The sequence below is a fragment of the Perca fluviatilis genome, chromosome 16 (genome assembly GCF_010015445.1).
Source record: "Perca fluviatilis chromosome 16, GENO_Pfluv_1.0, whole genome shotgun sequence".
Taxonomy (NCBI): Eukaryota; Metazoa; Chordata; class Actinopteri; order Perciformes; family Percidae; genus Perca; species Perca fluviatilis.
In genome coordinates, this window is record NC_053127.1 from 33573130 (window position 1) to 33593464 (window position 20335).

Consider the following 20335-nt stretch of genomic DNA (forward strand, 5'->3'; position numbering starts at 1 on the left):
TGGCTTTGCATACTGTACAGTAAGCCTGCAATTATTTTCTTTTAACTAAGAGCTGGAAATGTCATGTTCAGATGAACATTTCGCAGTCATAAACCCCATTCTGTACATTTTGGTTTAAATGTATCTATCATTTTAGAATTCCAAATAAGCCCATGTTCAACCCATATTAACAGACGACATGTTTACCCTCTTGTTTGTGAAAAGACAATTGTATGGGAAATGTGTTTTGTTTGGTGTTGAGACTATAAACCAGAAATCCTATGAAGTATGGTGCTGTGTGAACTGCTAAAGTCTTTGGGTTATTGGTGTCTAAATACATGCAAAAAGTGTTTCTTTTCTATGAACATGTTCTTATGGTACGTGTCCATGTAGGTGTTGTTATCACAAATGGGATCGCCCCACTTGCATTGCACGCTAGTGAGCTCGCCACCAGTTTCTCTTCACTGACCACTGACAAGCAAAGAAAACATTCTCCGCCCTCCTACAACCGCGATGGCTGCAGCTGATTGGACGAACGAGTAACGTGGGAATAATGACGGCTCGTTCGGAATACGATCTCGTAGTTTATGAAAATAGGCCATGCAGTTCCTGAATCTGTCTTCATTTCAGAACGACAAAGGTCAGCTTTTGAGAGGCGGCGAGCCTTGCATAAAGTTGGCTGGATTCAACTTTATGCAAATGAGGAGCGGGCGACTCAACTCCCTGATTCTTCAAAGTCCCCGCGACGCTACCAGAATGCATTGCACGGCTGCTCCCATAGAAATGGCGCTGACAATGGACACGCACCATCACTGAGTGGTCTCTAACCCTCCAGTGCTGGTTTGGAACATGAACAGGAGCATTTTCTCAAATAACTGTCGTGTAGAAATAGCATGGTGTTCAAACAAGTAGCAACAGCATTAATACGTTTGCATTATGTATAAGTCAGACGTTGACTCCAAACAACTCTTCCTCCATTTTTAACCACATAATTATAGCATAATTATTCTTGACACCATTTTTGTGTGTACAACTGTACTAGTAAAGAAAAGAAAAAAAAGACATACAACTAGGATATTTGTCCTAAATAATTACAACTTCATATTTTCCCTTCTCAAAAATATTTAAAACTAAATAATTGAAAAAAAGATTAAATTAAAATATTAGCATGACACAACTGCAATCACTATAATGCTGGGAACAAAAATACTTGAAGGTCAAAAACAATTCTCTTTCACCAACCAGACTGAATGATAATTATTATACATTGAAATATGATAATACCAGGCTTTCAGCCTCAGGGTAACCTAAATTCCTTCTGCTTCACTGTCTCGGTTTGACTTTGAGGTATTTAATATTCACCTCTCATACTTGCTGTAAATTAGCCTTTTCCTGGAGTTGAGATGAATATGCAATGCGATTCAAAATTAAGACAAATGCATTTGAATAAGAGACACCACATTTAAAAAAAACTTTTTTTTTTTCCCCCTTCCGAGACATACAGTATATGTAAAAAGAGATAATCCAGAATTATATAATTTAGAGAGAAAAATTCCAACATAATTCAATTGAAATGTGAAACATTTGTTACATCCTTGAAATCTAAAAACAAAAAACTTTTGTTACGTACTTATTTAGTGGGTCAACAACTTTACGTAGCAGGATACTTCATGCACTCACTGTGCATCAGTTTATGGTTCCGGTTGAAAAAAATAAAAATAAAACACACACACACACACAGACACACATATACACACACACATACACACTCTCTCTCACACACACACACACACACACACACACACACACACACACACACACACACACACACACACACACACACACACACACACACAGACGCACACGCTCGCACCCAAAATACTTGTGTTCAAATCCATTCCTCTTCAAAATCGGAGCAGGAACGGCAGAAGCACTATGAAGAGGAGACAGGTGTGTGAGTGCACTCCCATTGCGCCACCGCTGCCATCCTGAACTGCTCTCGGCCCTGACAGGGAGAAAGGAGGAACAAAAAAACACTTTGGTAAATTTCACCATTGAAGATTGTTTTTTCCTTTGTGTTCTCACTACAGGAGGTACGTTATTAAATGAACTGATGACTGTTGAGGGGCTTAATACCCTTCCACCATGACTCTAAAGGGGATGACTGTGACTTGTACAGACCTGTAGTTCCGTGGAAACACAGGGTGACTACTTCATACATGCAAACACGTGTCCATAATTAGTGATTACAGTTATCACAGTGATTGCTGTTCATTGTTGTTAGGTGGTATGAATTACAAGGTTGCATTAGTAACACGGCATCAACGTGGAGTTTATGTGACAATATTTGATTAAATTTCTCACTTCCATTCCTGCTCTGCTGCTGTGATGACAAAGCATCTGGTACCACAGTTTATTATACATCTTTCATACTTTCAAGTACCGTGAGCCATGAAAGCTGTCACTGAATCTGTGGATGAAGTCACCCTGTGTCTTAGACATTAGATTTACATACAACTCATTTGTAAAAACAAATACATTTTGATAGAAACTTAATGAGGCCTGGATTACTTTGTTTTAATCAATATAAATAGGACATATTTTGAATAATCATTGTTACAAATGCTAATAAATGTCACTGATAATAGATTTCATTTGTTTTTCTACAATATGTAGCACTTTCTTAAAATCAACTCAATTGTGCCTTTAGGACAATTTATAAATCTGGTTTTAAACCTGCAAACTTCTGCTTATAACTGCTTTACATAATTTTATTGTCTTTTGCATCCCTATTATCCTAATGTATTTATCAAATAATCTTTCAATTCTGAATGTTTTATTGTCTTTCTATGTTTCTTATGATTGTACTTTCTGTGTTGTTGTTCTGTATTTGTCTTTGTAATCTGACTCGATGACATTGAAAATAAGGGTCGCCCCTCAATGATCTCTGGAGGATAAATAAAGGTTGAATGAATGAATGAATGAATGAATGAATATCTCTATATGCTCATTGCATCTAAAACATGTTGTATGATTATTTACACTCACTGCAGGCCCAACTGCTAAGGTTAGGAAACTATTGCGGTCTTAAATACTAAAAACGTCAACATTGACTTGAACCACGAGACAGGCCGAGCTATCTTTATTACCTTTAACCAAAACCATGATTTTTCCCTAACCATAAGCAAAGTGATTTTGTTTCCTAGACCAAACCACACGTCTCTAGTCCTGAGCTTTACATGCCTTGACAAAAATGTAGCACTTCTAAACTTCTAAACAACTAAAAAAAAACATTAACTCTGAATATACTTCAGGGAGCTAATATGTTTCCTCACAATGACAATCTGTGCGTTCTGGAAAAGTCCAGAACGGCCGTCCAACCGACGGCCATTGGCACAAAAAAAGAGTCTATTAAAGTGATATTAACAGCCAACAGCAGGGGGCGCAAATACAATCACTTATATGCTACGTGAAAAAAAATAAAACTGAAGAAGAGTAGGCCTACATCGTTAGACGTGGGTTAATTTCACATCAGCAATACTGGTAAGTGCCAGGAGCAGGAAACCTTATAGGTTGCCTTTATCCCTATCTTAGCGGATTGCATAGTCAGATCAACATGGGTGTGCATCATGATTATGAAAATGATCATGCAATTTAGTGCTGTCAAACTTAATGTATTTAATAATTTCTGTTAGGTTAATTTGAAACATTAAACGCGTTAGAAATGAATTGCGGGTTGGCCGTGATTTCACTTGGTTGTATATGAGAGGTTGTAGTGAGCTAATTTTTGCTGCTAGGATGAAGACTATGGTATTAAATTAAACGGGAAAACATCAGGCATGCATTGGTACCACTCTAAACGTGCTAACAAACAGGGAAGGGGGTTAAATAATTCACCAAATTTAACCAAAAGTTTAACCAATATAATCCTAGCTTGCGCTTTCTTTCTGTCTTCCATCAGAGTGCAGTTTTTCCTTGTCTTTCATATTTGTGTTTACAATTGTGGAACTGGCAAAGACCTGGAGGTTGTTTGTGAAAGCTTCACAGACAAAATTGATAGGGCCTAGTCATTTTCATCATTTCACAGCCTTAATATGAATCAAAAGTGTAATATGACATTGACAAAATATTAAATAGGTTATTCAATGCTAATTCTTTAACACAAAGCAACACATGTTATATACATATATATTTGAATAGTTATAGTATATAGTAACTAACACTCTCAGTGTAGTTTTGGTATAGGCCTACAGAATATCTAATCCCCATGTTCAGGTACAGCAAGTAGCCTACTTTATCTCTGAAAGTGTTGTCAGTAATACTCTGTACTGTTTTATAATTACAAGTTTGTGTAATTTGGGGTTTCTGTAGACAGTGACATTTCATTATTAGTATTTTATTTTCAATACTGATGTAATGGCATTGTACATTTTTAGTTTTTATTTGAAGGCTGAGGCTTCATTAATAAACACAACCCCAATTCTCATCATTGGTGTTGAGATGTTACTTGCTGTGAATACCTAGTCTGATATGCTACAGTATTGTGGCATAGTATCAGGACTTCCTGGCTAGTGTCTGTCGCACACGGCTAGGGGCGAATGGCCAGATGATGGGCCTGTTTGGGAGAAAGTCCAGGGCTGTTTTTTAGCCGTCCGTCCCTGACTATAAGTAACAAAATAAGTAACTGTTAGAACAATATAGTATGCAATTTGTAAGAGACAGTGTTGGGATAAGGACAGCAACAGTACACAGTAATAACACTTTTTATTTGTTGGGTGAAGATCATTTTAAGTTAAACCAATGCAAAATACACTACATCAGTGGTATGGAGTACCTCAAGGTCCTATCCTAGATCCTCATTTGTTTTCAATATGTGTCCCTAACGTTGCAATTAGCAATACTTAGCATATCCTGCCAAATTGGCTTCTATCTGTATTTATTTCAGATACAGAAGTTGTAAGTGAATCAACCCCTTGGTTTTGTGAACAGTCTGATTTATTCTTGCAGATATATTCTTGCTAAAGGAAAAACATTTCTGATACAGTCAGTATATAATTGGCAAGCATCATGTTGTGAATAGTTGTTTTCTCAAACAGACATGTCTGAATATGGATGTGTAATTCTTTGGATGATAATGACAGAAGCCAGGAGAAAACCATGGCAGGAATCAGTCTTTGTTAGGAAGTTTAAACGACATTTGATACATGCAGTCAAGCTTTCATTAGTGAGGCAGGACGTGAACAACATGTGGTGGTGCAGATAGCACCCATTTCTAAATGTGTGATGATGAAAATGTCATGGTCTGCAGCATGAAATGCAGCACTAAGGATTGACAATGAACATTGCTCAGCATCTCTTGATTAAAGAAGGTCATTCTATCTTTAACAAGGGCATTCCCAGTACTGACACCTGCTCTAATAACCCTCAGGATTTTGTTAAAATTATGCTTTAACTTCCAGGTTTGCTTTGGTCAGTTGTAACTGGCAGTCTGTCAGCAGATGTAATGCTAATTTCAATGATGTTTGGCAAATACTTTATGTCTGACTATGGTACAAAATATGTATACACATTTTACATGTATAGTATAAAATATGTGGACTACATAGAAGTGTGACAGCACACTTGTAAGTATATTTTTCAGCATGTTGCCATTTCTACCAAATGAGAATCTTTTAAGAAAGTTCTTAAGAACAAGGAGCCAGAACTGAACTACTGTGGATAAAATCAATCTTTCTAGTTCGATGTATCTAATAAAACTGGTAGATCTCATTGATATTCATCAGGCTCCTACCATGATTAGAAAACATAATAGAGGCATGCATCATCTTATTTTCCAATGAAAATGCAAGCCATAGTCTCAGTGACTTGTAATAAAATGTATATTTGTTACTATTTAATGCACCTGTAGTATTCTAGTATTACAGAATACTAACTAAAAATACAATACAGTTTTATGATGCAAAAATGTAAACACATTACTTTGATCGTCCTCTTTTCAGTGATGAGGCAAGTTCCATCAAAATGAATGCATTGTATGAGGATTGAGGGCAAATTTCAACTTTTTCCTTTGAAGCTTGTAACACAATGACTACTCATTTCCCTTGGATTTCCATGAGTTCAACATGAGTTTCCTTTGGGGCATCTTTCCAATTACCCTGCCACAGTGGATTATCCCTAATCCTGCATATGGCTAATAAGAATAATGACGTTCAACTCGTAGTCAAAATCAAAGCCATTAATACAATTATGTTGTGTTAATGGAGCGGGTTTGCTTACAAGATGCTGCAACCACCAGTCGCAAGGACACATTACATGCCAAGATGAGTTGGGGTGAGGTGTTTATCTCTGCACTATCGCGACAGCTCAACATGCTTGTTCTAAGTACACACGGGGCTCTACACCAGAAATCTACAATCTGTAGATACGGGACACATTTCAGCTTGCAGAGAGCTTCTGCGGCTTTCTGTATTTGCTTCCACAGTTTCCTGTGTAGGATGTACAGTTGGAATACGAAAACTAGAGGTACAAACAATCACACAAGCACAAAAGATGATAATGAATGATGACGAATACTTACATTGGAAAAACGAACATGCAAAAATCAAAATGAAGCCATGTCACACAGTGAGGCGGTTAGGTTGGCAAAGGAGAAAATGAAACATGGTTAGCAAAACGGGCTGCAACGACCATTTTCACAAAGCTTCACATGACATCTGTATGGCGGTGTGTTTTGCCATTCCGCTTCTTCTAAGAAGCTGTCTGCCATGAAACAGTTTTAACATGTCACTTCATGAAGAGAACAAAGAGTTATCAAAAGCAGGACAATTTTGACAGGATCAAAGAGCCCAGAAACGATTTGTCTCTTCTTGTTATACACTGTTTATAGCTCCAGTGACACGGCAGCCTGACTTCCAGTTTGTGAAAATGGCTGTTTGTCATGTGCCAGCATGCAGTTAATACTTTCGATCCACGACAGTTGAAGTGCATGCTGGGGCAGAATACTAACCTTGCAATAGCGTTGAGCTAGTGGGTTCTATTACCACTACACAAGGGGAACAAATGAAACAGAGCAACATATTGGAAACAGAACAGCAACAAATCATTGACAACACTTGCACACTGCACAGTTCCATACTGTGATAGAGTAATAGTGCCAACAGCCATCCATCAGTTCAGGGGTTGTCAAAGGTCAGTTTTAAAGCCACTATAGTGTTTGAATTCTGACAAACCACTCAGTGTTGATAAAGTGATAATGTGCAACAGACTGAGCCGCAAAAGGACTCTAATGCTCCTGTTCTACAGGCCCAATAACGTGGAAGCCTGGCAACTTTTTAGGTGCATCAGAATGAATACGGAACACAATTCCCTGGTTTGAACCCAACAATCTGTAGGCACAGATCTACGTAGGTGTAATAATACAATCACATAAAAGAAGACTGGGACTTCTTATATTTCATCGTTGTATATTTACCCTACACAATCTGTCTTTCTGTGCAAATGAGGATTCTGAGTCATAAATAGGGATATATTTACGTTTAAAAAAACAGTTAAAGCTTTCAGGAAATGGATAAAGGTTGGGCGGCATTTTAAATATAATTGCCTTTCTGCAGTACTGTAAATGTACCAGATTCCTGTACTTACCATACAGAAGGAAGCTTGTGTTTGCGCTCCCGAGTTTGTTGACGGCGACACAAGTGTAGTTGCCGTAATCTCCGTCAGACACATTGAAAAATGTCAGCTTCGACAGCGATCCAGTGCTCACAATCTCCATGCCATGCAAGCCATTGAGGATCCTAGATGTGAGATGTGAAAAAGGAAATGTCCGTGGACAAACAGGGAATGCAACAATATTAATTTCAATAATAATTAGGACCACATTTGCAGTAATCTGTCTTTTTGTCTAGCAGCCCATCAATAACCATCAATACCTGTGAACACTGATGGCAGTAAGCACGCACACAGACACACGCACACGCACACACTTCTTCCATTTGCCAGCGTAAATTGCAAATGTAATTGTATATGTACTAATTACCTTCTGTCCTCCTTATACCACTCAAAATCTGCCTCAGGCACTGCATCAGCTTCACACTCCAGCACTCCTCTTTGGCCCAGAGTCACTCCAACATCTCTGCCCTCTGACACAGTCGGAGCATCTACAAGCAAGCAGCAGCAAGACATAAGAGCACTGCGATCAGGAGTACAAGGCAGCACAAGTCAATCAGGACACGGTTCACGGCATTTTCTCCTCTGTGTGATGATCAACACCATGACCACACGCGAACAGGAATTAGGAGTTCAAATGACGCACAATATTCCATACACTGGTGAAACTGCATGGTGTCCAGATGTGATGAAAAGGAATTAACGGCTCAGGTTTTTAATTTGATACAATCCATTCTGTTTCTCCTGCAGCAAAGAAGCTTCACATTATTGAATAGATTTGACTGTGGCCACTAGTTGAGCATTCAGTTACCGCTCATGGACCCCCAAATTCTCACATATCGTTCTGGGCCCTTTGTGAGCCTCGGAAACTTTGAGCCATACAAATGGTGACTATGCAGCCCTATTTCCATTCTCAATTAATCCACTGATATTTGTCTTAATTAGGATTGGACTATAAATGCTCGATTTCCATTCTTCCAAATTTCTTGTTTTTTTCTCATCGTTTATTTTCTAATAAATTAGTAAAAGAAAAGTAGCACATTATTATAACTGAGAAGTTGTAACTTGCCAGTGTCCACCATTTTTGCTTAAAATGATTACTTAAATGATAAATCGATTCTCACATCATTGCCATTGAAATTTGGGTCAATCAACTAATTGATTAACCAAGTAATAGAGACCTGGGGCCTAGTTTTTAACATGACATGATTTTTAAATCAGCAAGCATTTGACATAAAACTAATTACTTCATACTCCTCTACAACTCCAGAAAGTGCATTTGATGTAGTGTACCAATAGTTCCGATAGAAAAGTAAATGGAAAAACACATCATGCCAAATTAAATTAATAAAAATCCCCCCCCAAAAAAATGGTTCAACCCAGGTGCAATAAATAAATGGGGTTCATGAAAAGTTAGTTTTTTCATGGACTCCATTACATTAAACAAGTAAAAATGACTGAATATCTGAATGTCCACCACTAATACTTTGCTTATTAGTAGGGCTGCAACTAATGACTCTTTGAATTATCTCTGATTAATATGTTGATTGATTAATCACTATAAAATGATAGGTACTAGTGAAAAACTATTTATCACGTCCAAACATGCAATGGTTAAATTGCCTCATATTTTCTCTTCATTGAGTTGACGATGATATATGACAGAGACAACAGGAAAAGTTGAACCGAAAAATTACACATTTTCTTAATAGATGATTTAAATGATTACATGATTATCCAAAACAGCTGACGCCAATAGACTCATTGATGAATTGACTCATTGTTTCAGCACTGTTTATTCAAATACAAAGGGCCCTATTTAAATGATCTAAGTGCACAGCGTGAAGTGCCTGGTGCAGGTGCGTTTAGGGCGTGTCCAATAGGGGTGTAAGAAAAAATCGATACACTTGAGTATCGCAATATTTTATTTTGCAATACTGTATAGATTTTGTTTTTTAAATAAAAAAATTTATTTAAAATTTTTTTTTTAAACGGTCAAAAATATTCATGTAAGACAGTGGTTCACATTTATGTTGTGTTTAAACCCCCTACTGCTAGATGGCTATGCTGAGACACACCACTAGTGTCTTTTTGCTAGAAGCTAACAATGTAGCTGAACTTTGGCCTACCTTAAATTAGCTCACTAAGAACCTGGGAACCACAATCCCAAACCGGCAGTTTGATTTTCTGTGGACTGAATTGTTTACCTAAAGTAAACTTCTTTGACTTTCATGAACATCGTGTCTTTTTTTTAAATATAAGTTTTTCTAAAATTATACTTAAAAAAAATCCCAATATATCGCCTTACGCACAGTATCAAATTATATTGCAATAAATTGAATCGTGACCCATGTATCGTGATACGTATCGTATCGCCAGATTCTTGCTAATACACAGCCCTAGTGTCCAAAACCACTTTTGCTTGTTTGACGGTGGAAGAAAGGGTCCTTGGGCCGGGCGCCTGGTTCTAAAGTGTTGTACTTAGTGTCTTCGTTAATCAGAGGTGTGTTTTGGGCGTAACATGCAATCAACCAATTAGAGATCATCTCCCATTCCCTTTAAAAGCCAGGCGCGTTTGGACCTTGGAGCATTGCTGTTATGATGGAGGATTTGCACCGTAATAATATTTGTAATCTTCTGCATGTGTTTGTGCTGCTGTGCGTCCCTGTGTGTGTAACAAGCATAGTGTGCGCTTGCTGTGCACGAGCCTAGGAGCATTTTACTAATGCTCTGTTATAATAACAATGAAATGCTGCGTTATTGACTTTAGACCAGGTTTTTGTTGGTCAATAGCGCGATCACTTCCCGCTGCCTCAAGATAGCAATACACCCAGAATGCACCTGAACACACCTCCCTGTAAGACCAGCGCAAAGATGGGTGCAGGTGCATTTGCTATTTAAACAACGCGGGCGCTGGATAGGAAACTGACAACTGCGTCAGTCTTAAACTAGCAAAGACACTTGCGTCGGGCCTTGCGCTGCGCTGTGCCGGGTGCAAGATAGGGCCCCAAATGTTTCAATTCCTCAGCCGAAGCCGTGTACTCACAGTTGACGGTGATGTCTAGGGTCTTGACAGCTGTGTCAATCTCGTTGACAGCTGTGCATTCATACGTCCCTGCTTTCTGTCTGGAGATAGATGGGATTTCCAGGTACTCATCGTCTGATCCCAGGTCCCCTGGGAAAGGTCCACACACACACACACACACACACACATGCACGCACACACACACACAGGGGAAGAAAGTGGAGATGGAGATTCAGAGTTAATGTGACAAGTCAACAGCTGTGGCCTCGATTGTCATTTCTGCACTGTGTTGTCCCTGCATGGCCTCTGGAAAGTCATTGGCACACCTGTGACTATCTGAATGTGTAAAGTAACTAGTAACTAAAGTAACTAGTAACTAAAGCTGTAACAGATGAATGTAGTGGAGTAACTAAAGTAACTAGTAACTAAAGCTGTAACAGATGAATGTAGTGGAGTAACTAAAGTAACTAGTAACTAAAGCTGTAACAGATGAATGTAGTGGAGTAAAAAGTACAATATTTCTCTCTGAAATGTAGTGGAGGAGAAGTAGAAAGTGGCATGAAAAGAAATGGCTCAAGTAAAGTAGAAGTACCTCAACATTTGGACTTAAGTACAGCATTGGAGTAAATGTACTTAGTTACATTCCGCCACTGGTGATTATAATTGTTAGTCATCTTCTTATTTATTATTTAATTGTATTTATACTGTGATGTAGTACAGTGCAGTAAGAATGGTTCTGGTGGAAAAAAAGAGAATCTATTTTGGTATTAACAATAGAGAGAGAAGTTCAGTTCAAACTCCAACACAGAAATCAAAGAATGAAGTTGGGAAGCAGCAGCAGGAGCGCCGACATTCATTCTTGTAGCAACCTGATCTACTATGACAGGGAAACGGCACACCGCTACACGTGTGTCAAACCTTACACAGGTAAATATCGTGACACAGGCTCAAGGCTGTCTCTCACGTTTCTCTGTTTTCTTTTCAACACCAGTTCTTGAGCTTTCTGACATTTTTCTGAGGATGTTACAACACTTGGTGATTAGTGCTTTGTTCAGCCCCCACTCATTATCAATTGTCTGTCAGCTCTTTCATATTCTGCTCCTTTGTATGTGTCTCTTACGCCTGCGAGCACACCAGGACTACTACTGAGATGTGACAATATGAGCGGGAATGCCAGCCCTGCTACTTTTTTCTGTTTCAATTTGACACGGTTGACAGAGACACTTAATACAGCACTCAACGTAAAGAACAAAAGACGTAATTGACTTCGAGCCTCCTCCCAAGATGGTGGTAGGTGACAGTAATGCATCGCGCATGGATTCACTTTGCTGGGTTTCTGCACATTACTGAAATACACCTGGGGGGTGCTCACCGGCACACTGATCATCTGATGAGGAGTATCGGGATGTGTGCAGGTTCCACTCTGTTCCTTTTTCTGCTTGGCTTTGTCTCAACAGAGGATACTACATTTTTGCCAATAGAGACCGCAGTGTCACTTAAAGCCACACTGCTATCCTCTCTGAGGAGAGTTAATCAAGACGAGGCTGCCAGCTGATGCAGGTCCTCAAAGTCCTCGCATCAAACATCAGTTTTACGGCAGGTGGCTTTGCACATTAGCAGCGTAAGCAGCTGTCCTCCACACTGACACATGAAATCAATGTTTCACTATGATGGCCTCAAAATAAATTCATAAAAACAATTGACAATAATAGCTGGGAGAAAGCTATATGATTCCTCTCATGTTCAGGTTCATGCCTGTATTTTGGGTTTCTACTTAAACATGTCTACATGTTTTAATGTTCAAAAAATACATACTTTTTCTCATACTATATACTATAGAATATACTGTCTGAAACGCTCCGTTTTAGCGCCTGTCTCTTTAAGGACCCCTCCTTAAAAAAAGCCCAGTCTGCTCTGATTGGTCAGCGTTTCCGTGTCTTCTGCACCTGCGCTCTCTGTAGTCTCTGCACCGCCATTGCACCCGGGGAGTGATTTTAACGGCATTGTAGCGCCACTTTCTACCTATACTGTATATAGTATAGTTGTGACATCAAAACCGTACGATAGTCCTGACGGCTCATTTAAAGGCACAGTTTCTGAATATGGGCTGTGTGCATTTCTCGGTGGCTTTAACGTTTTGATACTTTCACAGCTTTTATATAGAACCGCGACCTGCTTTATAATTAAAAAAGACATGGAAATCTCACTTTTTTACAATATGGGACCTTTAATAGTAATGTTGTTTCTGTGGTATTGCTGTAAAATAATCATGTCGTTGCTGATGTTCAAAGTCTTGCTTTATACCAAAGCAGTTTATTTTAATGGAAGCACAGTGCCTCACATGAAACGCAGAGTGCCTCTGTTAACTAAATAATGTATTACACCTCTATCACTTTTATGTAAAGCTTGGAGGAAAACGGGCAGAGCAGCTACATTATAAAGCAAAGGCCATGTAGTTAGTGAGTGAGCATCAGAGGTTGCAACCCTTCAAATCCATCGTCTCATTTCCCCAAGCTCTGAAACATACACAAAGAATCCCTTGTTAGAGCATTCTTCCAATTTATTGGGTATGTGTTCACAAAGAACCATATTTCCAACAGCATGACTACTGATATTTTACAAAAAGTGAGCGGCCTTTCTAATTTCTCAGTCTTTGTCAAAGAGGGCTGCTGGGTTTGTGACCGAGTCATTAGTGAGATAGACTGTGCACTGGCATCAAGGTGACATGGCAGGACATCAGGGAGCCCAGACAGGACAAGGTGGTGGGGGGGGGGAAGAAAGCAAAAAGAGCCAGGAAGTCTCGGGAGAGGCCTGGAGAAGATAATGTACCCTTTTCTGTGTCCCTGAAATGCCATCCTCAAACTCAAGGGCAAAGAAGAAAATGGGGTAGAAAATGAAAAGAGAGAAAGATATTTGTGTACAGGGCAACTGGAGCAACTTTGGAGGGGGGAAGACAGGAGAGCAGATGCTTGAGGGATGTAGTCATTTAAGGAGAGGGAACAGGGGGGATATGGTGAGGCAGGATTTAAATTGATGAATCCAAGCAAAGGGGAGAGAAAGAAATAGAAGCAGAATGGCAGAAAGGAGCTGTTAACAGACAGAAAAGCACACATAAGCAGAGAGAGAGTGGGAGTGGAGATGGTGTAACCAGTGGTGTCTTAAGGGAGGGAAGGTCACAGTGAAATGTGTTGAAGAAGAAGCAACAAAAGCTTTTGTTACTCAGACAAACACCGAGGAAGTACATTTATTTAAAAGATGTCCAAGAAGACAATGGAGAGCAAGCGACGGCTGCTGCACTGCAGCTCCGCTCTGAGACTGAGCCTCTGCTGCTGTCGCTCTGCAAGCCAAATATATAGATAGGTATTTTCCCACTGATTATCAGCCTTTGGCATGTGGAGTTTCTTAATGTGCCTTTGATGCATCATCCTCTTTGAAGGAAACAAACATGAAAGGGGCGAGCGATAAAAAGAATCATTGAAATACAGTAGCTCGGGGTTCTATGTATTACTGCCATGCAATAAGGCAGCTTTACTTCTATTGAAGAGGTTTGCCAGCGAAGATAATCTGTTGTGACAGTACGGTTTAGAGTTGACCCGTCAATAGCATGCACATGTTTGAGCATACTAAAAATGAAAACCATGGCTGCTACTAATCTCTCAGGCCAAACTTCCTTTTGTATCTAGACTGAAGGAGAAGCAGCTGTGTAAGTGAAGGATTCAGTGTATAAAGAATATACATTATATCTGTGAATGTGAAGGAATGAATCACACTACTACTACTATGCATGCTAAATAAAAAAAAAAAAAAATGAAGAACACTCTTCTCTTGAGTGTTGAACATTTCCATTCCACTTCAATAAAAGGAACAGTTAACAACCCAATCCAATTAGTTAATTCCTAGAGTAGGATTGGTCTATGCATCACTGCTTAATCTTCTTTTTATGAAAAACAACTACAGAAAGTTGTATTTGCATTAATTGTACTTTTAAGTGTTAGTGTCTGCCCAGGGACAGCAGATATAGCTACTACTTAAATCCTAAATACCTAAATCTAAAGTATCAAATGATTTTTTCCAAACTCACGTATGCATGTGGATCGTCTGAAAAGGAGGCATTACTTAATTTATGCTTTGCTATAATTCAAACCTTCTGACCCGTGTGATGCTTACACCTGCTGCTGCATATGAATGCATTCATCAAGAAACGTTAGGAACAACTTTCTGCTTAATGTTTCCTGCAGTGGTGGGGTGAAGGGAGTTATTAGTATAAATACTTATAATACGATACACTCTACTGTCCCCGAGGGGAAATTCATTTTGGACATTTTTTACTTACAATATCCCCAAAATCAAAGACAAGATGCACCAACATCAATATATAGGTATAAAATACCCCCGCCTACTTCTTCAGGGGCTAATCCTAACCTTCTTTCAGATTTAGCTGCACTGCATGACCTGTTCTACTAATAAACAGCATCTTGCATTTCAGTAACATAATGTATCTGACAGTATTGTTAGCTAACCGGCTAGCTTACCAGTTCTTGGAAGGAAATAGAAACCCATTCTCAATAGTCTTGCATTGCCAGACCTTCCTCCACAGCGCTGCGGAGGAGGAAGTGGCTAGTTCATACAGCTTTCCGGGATGGGAGAAAAACGTGCTCTGGTTTATTGCAATTTCTTTAAACCAATCACAATCGTCTTGGGCGGCGCTAAGTGCCAGACGGAGCCACGGTGCCTCTGCTAAATAGTCTCAGGAAGGAACTTGTTTTGGTGGAACATGTGTACGTTCAAAAGTAGTTTTAGTCGTGCAACAGAAAACTCAGATTGGACAGATAGTCTAGCTAGCTGTCTGGATTTACCCTGCAGAGATCTGAGGAGCAGTTAACCATAGTCCTCACAAACCCACCGGGGGTTAGAACGCCAACACAAAGAAAGAGGAAGGTGACAGGATATCCAGCCGAAAATGAGGGACATCTGGCGGAATTTCCGGTAGCACCTGAACAATCCCGGAAAAGAAACGTCGTCGATATAGACTACATTCTAAATCAATCTAAAAGGATTAAAAACCAAGTGACAGAACAGCTGTCACTTGGTAGGATGTAGAGCAGCACTCCACATGTTTGAAAAGGTGAGCCAATGTTAACAGGGCAGTATCCCGAGGCTGTGGATGTAACATCAATGTTACTTTTAGTTGGCTATCATCCATTCGTATTCAGTAGGCAATAAAGGAATATTACCATGGTAATGTTATCTGCCGTAATTTGATTTAGCTGCTTGATTCAAGCTCGACCCAAACAGTGAACAGCATTTTAGTGAACAAGTGAGTGAATTCAGCCTCAGAATGATTCAGCTCTGCAGCCGAGAGGACAGCCGGCTGCAATAATGACGAGTGGACAGAACGGCAGGGTGTTCAAACAGCAGAGTTTAGGGATAACAACGAAGGATCGCCGGGTATTGTATTACTGCAGAGCAGAGTGACACGGGCACTGTGTGTGTGACCCGTTAACAGCAGTCTACATACAGGTGGACAGTGTTGTCTTTCTGTCAATGCTGCAATAGATGAGAAAACACCTGTAACCATGGTAACTCTACACATCAAAAATGGCAGCAGATGTAGCCTCAGAATACTTAGAAGTTCAAAAAAACATGAGGAAAATGACATTTCACCGACAAAAAGTATATTAAAAGGTCTTTATTTTACCTTGTTGACTAAAACTAACAAAAATCAAATGACTAAGACGCATTTTCATGAAAATACTATGACTAAAGCTTAGCAGGTGCCAATATTAACACTGCCACGAACATCTAAAATGGTACTGATATGCAAACTGTTCTCATGAACCATAGTAGAACCATGCGCATAGCTTTTTGTACAATATCATACGAACCCGTTCATGAGAATGCGTTGTGGTATGGTAATACTGTTATTTATTATAAAGTTATTTCTTTCACCTTCAAAAGGGGTCGAAAAGGGACCAATCTACTCCGACTACCGACTCCATCAAGTCTAAATTCAAATGAGTCTTCCAGACCTGTGCAAATCTGGGACACTTTCATTGCTTATAGTCTAAATTCAATCATGTGCATGTTCATTTCGGCTGCCTTAATGTGCCGGGGCGTTGGCTTGCCGCCTGGGCTGACAAACTTTGCAGTCAGGTTGTGTGGTCTGTGGGAGATACCGAGGATCACTTCTGATCCGCCACAAGCCCCTAAAGCCATCTATCTATCAAAGGTGAGGGGGAGCTGGGTCACGGCGGTGTGAGAGCCCCGGCCCCAGCCTGAAATCATCAATCTTTATGCACACACACACACACACACACACACACACACACACACACACACACACACACACACACACACACAGACAAGCACACAAACACACTCACAGACACAAACACACACGCACACAAGCGCACACACACATGCGCAGGCACAGAGACAAACAAACACGCACACAAGCGCGCCTACACAAACACACACACATTGACAAGCACACACACACGCACAGACACACACACACACACACACAAAGGCAGACACACACATACACACGCACGCACAGACACAAACACACACGCACACACACACACGCAGGCACAGACACAAACACGCACACAAGCGCGCACACACACACACACACACACACACACACACACAAAGGCAGACACACACACACACACATACACACGCACGCACAGACACAAACACACACGCACACAAGCGCACACACACCCACAGGCACACCCACGCATGCAGTATCTTTATTTATTTAATTTAGTCTTTTTAACACCGCGGAGTGCGTGCAATAGCCAGGCTCACACTGAATGGCCCCGGGCTGGAGGAGAGTTGCTCTGCAGCTGGGAGATACTGGAACAGCAGTTTGGACTACAACAAGTACTGGGACATTTTCTGCTCCTCTCTCTCTCTCTCTCTCTCTCTCTCTCTCTCTCTCTCTCTCTCTCTCTCTCTCTCTGTGAGTCAGGGCGCCTGCTGTGCAGTGAGACTCTGTGTATTCCTGCTGCACTTGTTTATCAGGCCCTCAGTCCAATACTGGAGATGAACCCGATAAGAAAAAGGCAACTAAAAAAACAGCAGATAGAATTCAGCACATTGAAAGTGAACAATGTGAGAGAAAAACAACAAATAACCACCAAAAAAGACTGAATCACTATGGTCTTTCATCTTGCGTGAGGAAAATCAAAACGACAGCTTCTCAAACTAACGCTAGTCTATTTACATATTCATCCCACACTAAACTAAAAGCCAAAAGACAACCCTGAATTGTAGTTTTGTTGGTGCCTGCAAAAGAAAATCTCCACAATGAATTTCAATTCACTTTCTCAGATATGGACTTTAAACAGATAAATAAACATAAGCGACCAGTCACTGCATTCATTTTGAGCACGAGGAGTGCTGAGATGAGCACAGAATAAAGACTGCCTCTGAATGGGCCTGCCGCTCTGAAAAATGCCTTGTATTACATAAAGATTCTCAATCAGCGCGGCGTTACACAAAAAGTCAGACATGATGGAAGTGTAGCCACATGCCGCACCAACACAAGGACACACACGCACACACACACTTCAGCTATCTCGCAGTATACAGATGCACAGCAGAGATCAGAGTTTGAGATGTGAACTGTCTCTATAAAAGATTAGTTTTAATGCCTTTGCTGTATTGGAAAAAACATGAAAGATGCAAAGAAACCTCATTTAAACCATTGCTGTCACAAATGCATGGTGGGCACCCATGGGTGGTATGTCGCCGAGGCACTGTAGTCCGCATTTATCAACATTAACAAACAAGAGACTTTGTCATGTTGTCTGTTCTCCTACGTCAAACGGGAAGACGGTTGCATAGAGAATGGCCATTCACACTCACATTCACACCTACGGCTATTTAGACTAGGGCTGAACGATTTGGGGAAAAAAATGTAATTGCGATTTTTCTGCCAGATATTGCGATAACGATTCGATTTTTTTCTTAAAAGTTCAGCTAAAGTTCAATATCCACTGTGTAACAGATAAAACGTGTCATGGAGCATTATGACATGAGACACCATCATAAACTGCTCTATATTCTTATGTAGGGATGAGAACATAGATAGGAGTGTTTTTCTTTTAATAAGCATGGAGTATTGAACAGTCAAACACAGACCATTTATCATAAAAGCTAAAGTTATGACAATAAAAAAACAATTCCAAAAGAAAATCTGTACTTTCCTTTAAACTGAAATTTCTGATCTGCCTCAGTTCAACGGCAGCGTTTACATACTGCACCTTCTACCATCATGTTAAAATTTTGTTAAAATAAATGAAATATCCACTGATGGGACATTTCTGTAACATTATTCCCGCATTTATCTTATGTAAAACAGTGAATAAAAGAGGAATAAATAATGTTAAAGGTCCTATAACATGCTGATTTTTTATGCTTTTATATAGGCCTTAGTGGTCTCCTAATACTGTATCTGAAGTCTCTTTTATATAGACCTTAGTGGTCTCCTAATACTGTATCTGAAGTCTCTTTTATATAGACCTTAGTGGTCCCCTAATACTGTATCTGAAGTCTCTTTTATATAGACCTTAGTGGTCCCCTAATACTGTATCTGAAGTCTCTTTTATATAGGCCTTAGTGGTCTCCTAATACTGTATCTGAAGTCTCTTTTATATAGACCTTAGTGGTCCCCTAATACTGTATCTGAAGTCTCTTTTATATAGACCTTAGTGGTCCCCTAATACTGTATCTGAATTCTCTTTTATATAGGCCTTAGTGGTCCCATAATACTGTATCTGAAGTCTCTTTTATATAGACCTTAGTGGTCCCCTAATACTGTATCTGAAGTCTCTTTTATGTAGACCTTAGTGGTCCCCTAATACTGTATCTGAAGTCTCTTTTACAGTGCCTTGCGAAAGTATTCGGCCCCCTTGAACTTTTCGACCTTTTGCCACATTTCAGGCCTCAAACATAAAGATATAAAACTGTAATTTTTGGTGAAGAATCAACAACAAGTGGGACACAATCATGAAGTGGAACGAAATTTATTGGATATTTCAAACCTTTTAAACAAATAAAAAACTGAAATATTGGGCGTGCAAAATTATTCAGCCCCCTTAAGTTAATACTTTGTAGCGCCACCTTTTGCTGCGATTACAGCTGTAAGTCGCTTGGGGTATGTCTCTATCAGTTTTGCACATTGAGAGACTGACATTTTTGCCCATTCCTCCTTGCAAAACAGCTCGAGCTCAGTGAGGTTGGATGGAGAGCGTTTGTGAACAGCAGTTTTCAGTTCTTTCCACAGATTCTCGATTGGATTCAGGTCTGGACTTTGACTTGGCCATTCTAACACCTGGATATGTTTATTTGTGAACCATTCCATTGTAGATTTTGCTTTATGTTTTGGATCATTGTCTTGTTGGAAGACAAATCTCCGTCCCAGTCTCAGGTCTTTTGCAGACTCCATCAGGTTTTCCTCCAGAATGGTCCTGTATTTGGCTCCATCCATCTTCCCATCAATTTTAACCATCTTCCCTGTCCCTGCTGAAGAAAAGCAGGCCCAAACCATGATGCTGCCACCACCATGTTTGACAGTGGGGATGGTGTGTTCAGGGTGATGAGCTGTGTTGCTTTTACGCCAAACATAACGTTTTGCATTGTTGCCAAAAAGTT

At 39.9% G+C, this 20335-nt stretch overlaps 1 protein-coding gene across 5 annotated transcripts in view; it reads right to left on the reverse strand.

Moving 5' to 3' along the window:
• Positions 1 to 584: 584 nt before the first annotated feature.
• The window catches only part of ntm (neurotrimin), a 526533-nt gene continuing 506782 nt past the window's right edge, over positions 585 to 20335 (reverse strand). For 3 of the 5 annotated variants that reach the window (XM_039777165.1, XM_039777169.1, XM_039777164.1), the window contains 5 exons: positions 10691 to 10819; positions 8015 to 8135; positions 7621 to 7772; positions 6986 to 7021; positions 585 to 1984 (listed from right to left, as the gene is read on the reverse strand). In XM_039777165.1, coding sequence (XP_039633099.1) covers positions 1884 to 1984; positions 6986 to 7021; positions 7621 to 7772; positions 8015 to 8135; positions 10691 to 10819 — 539 coding nt within the window. In that variant the 3' untranslated portion in view covers positions 585 to 1883. The remainder of the gene's footprint in view (positions 1985 to 6985; positions 7022 to 7620; positions 7773 to 8014; positions 8136 to 10690; positions 10820 to 20335) is intronic. The other 2 variants (XM_039777168.1, XM_039777166.1) reach the window with 2 other exon arrangements.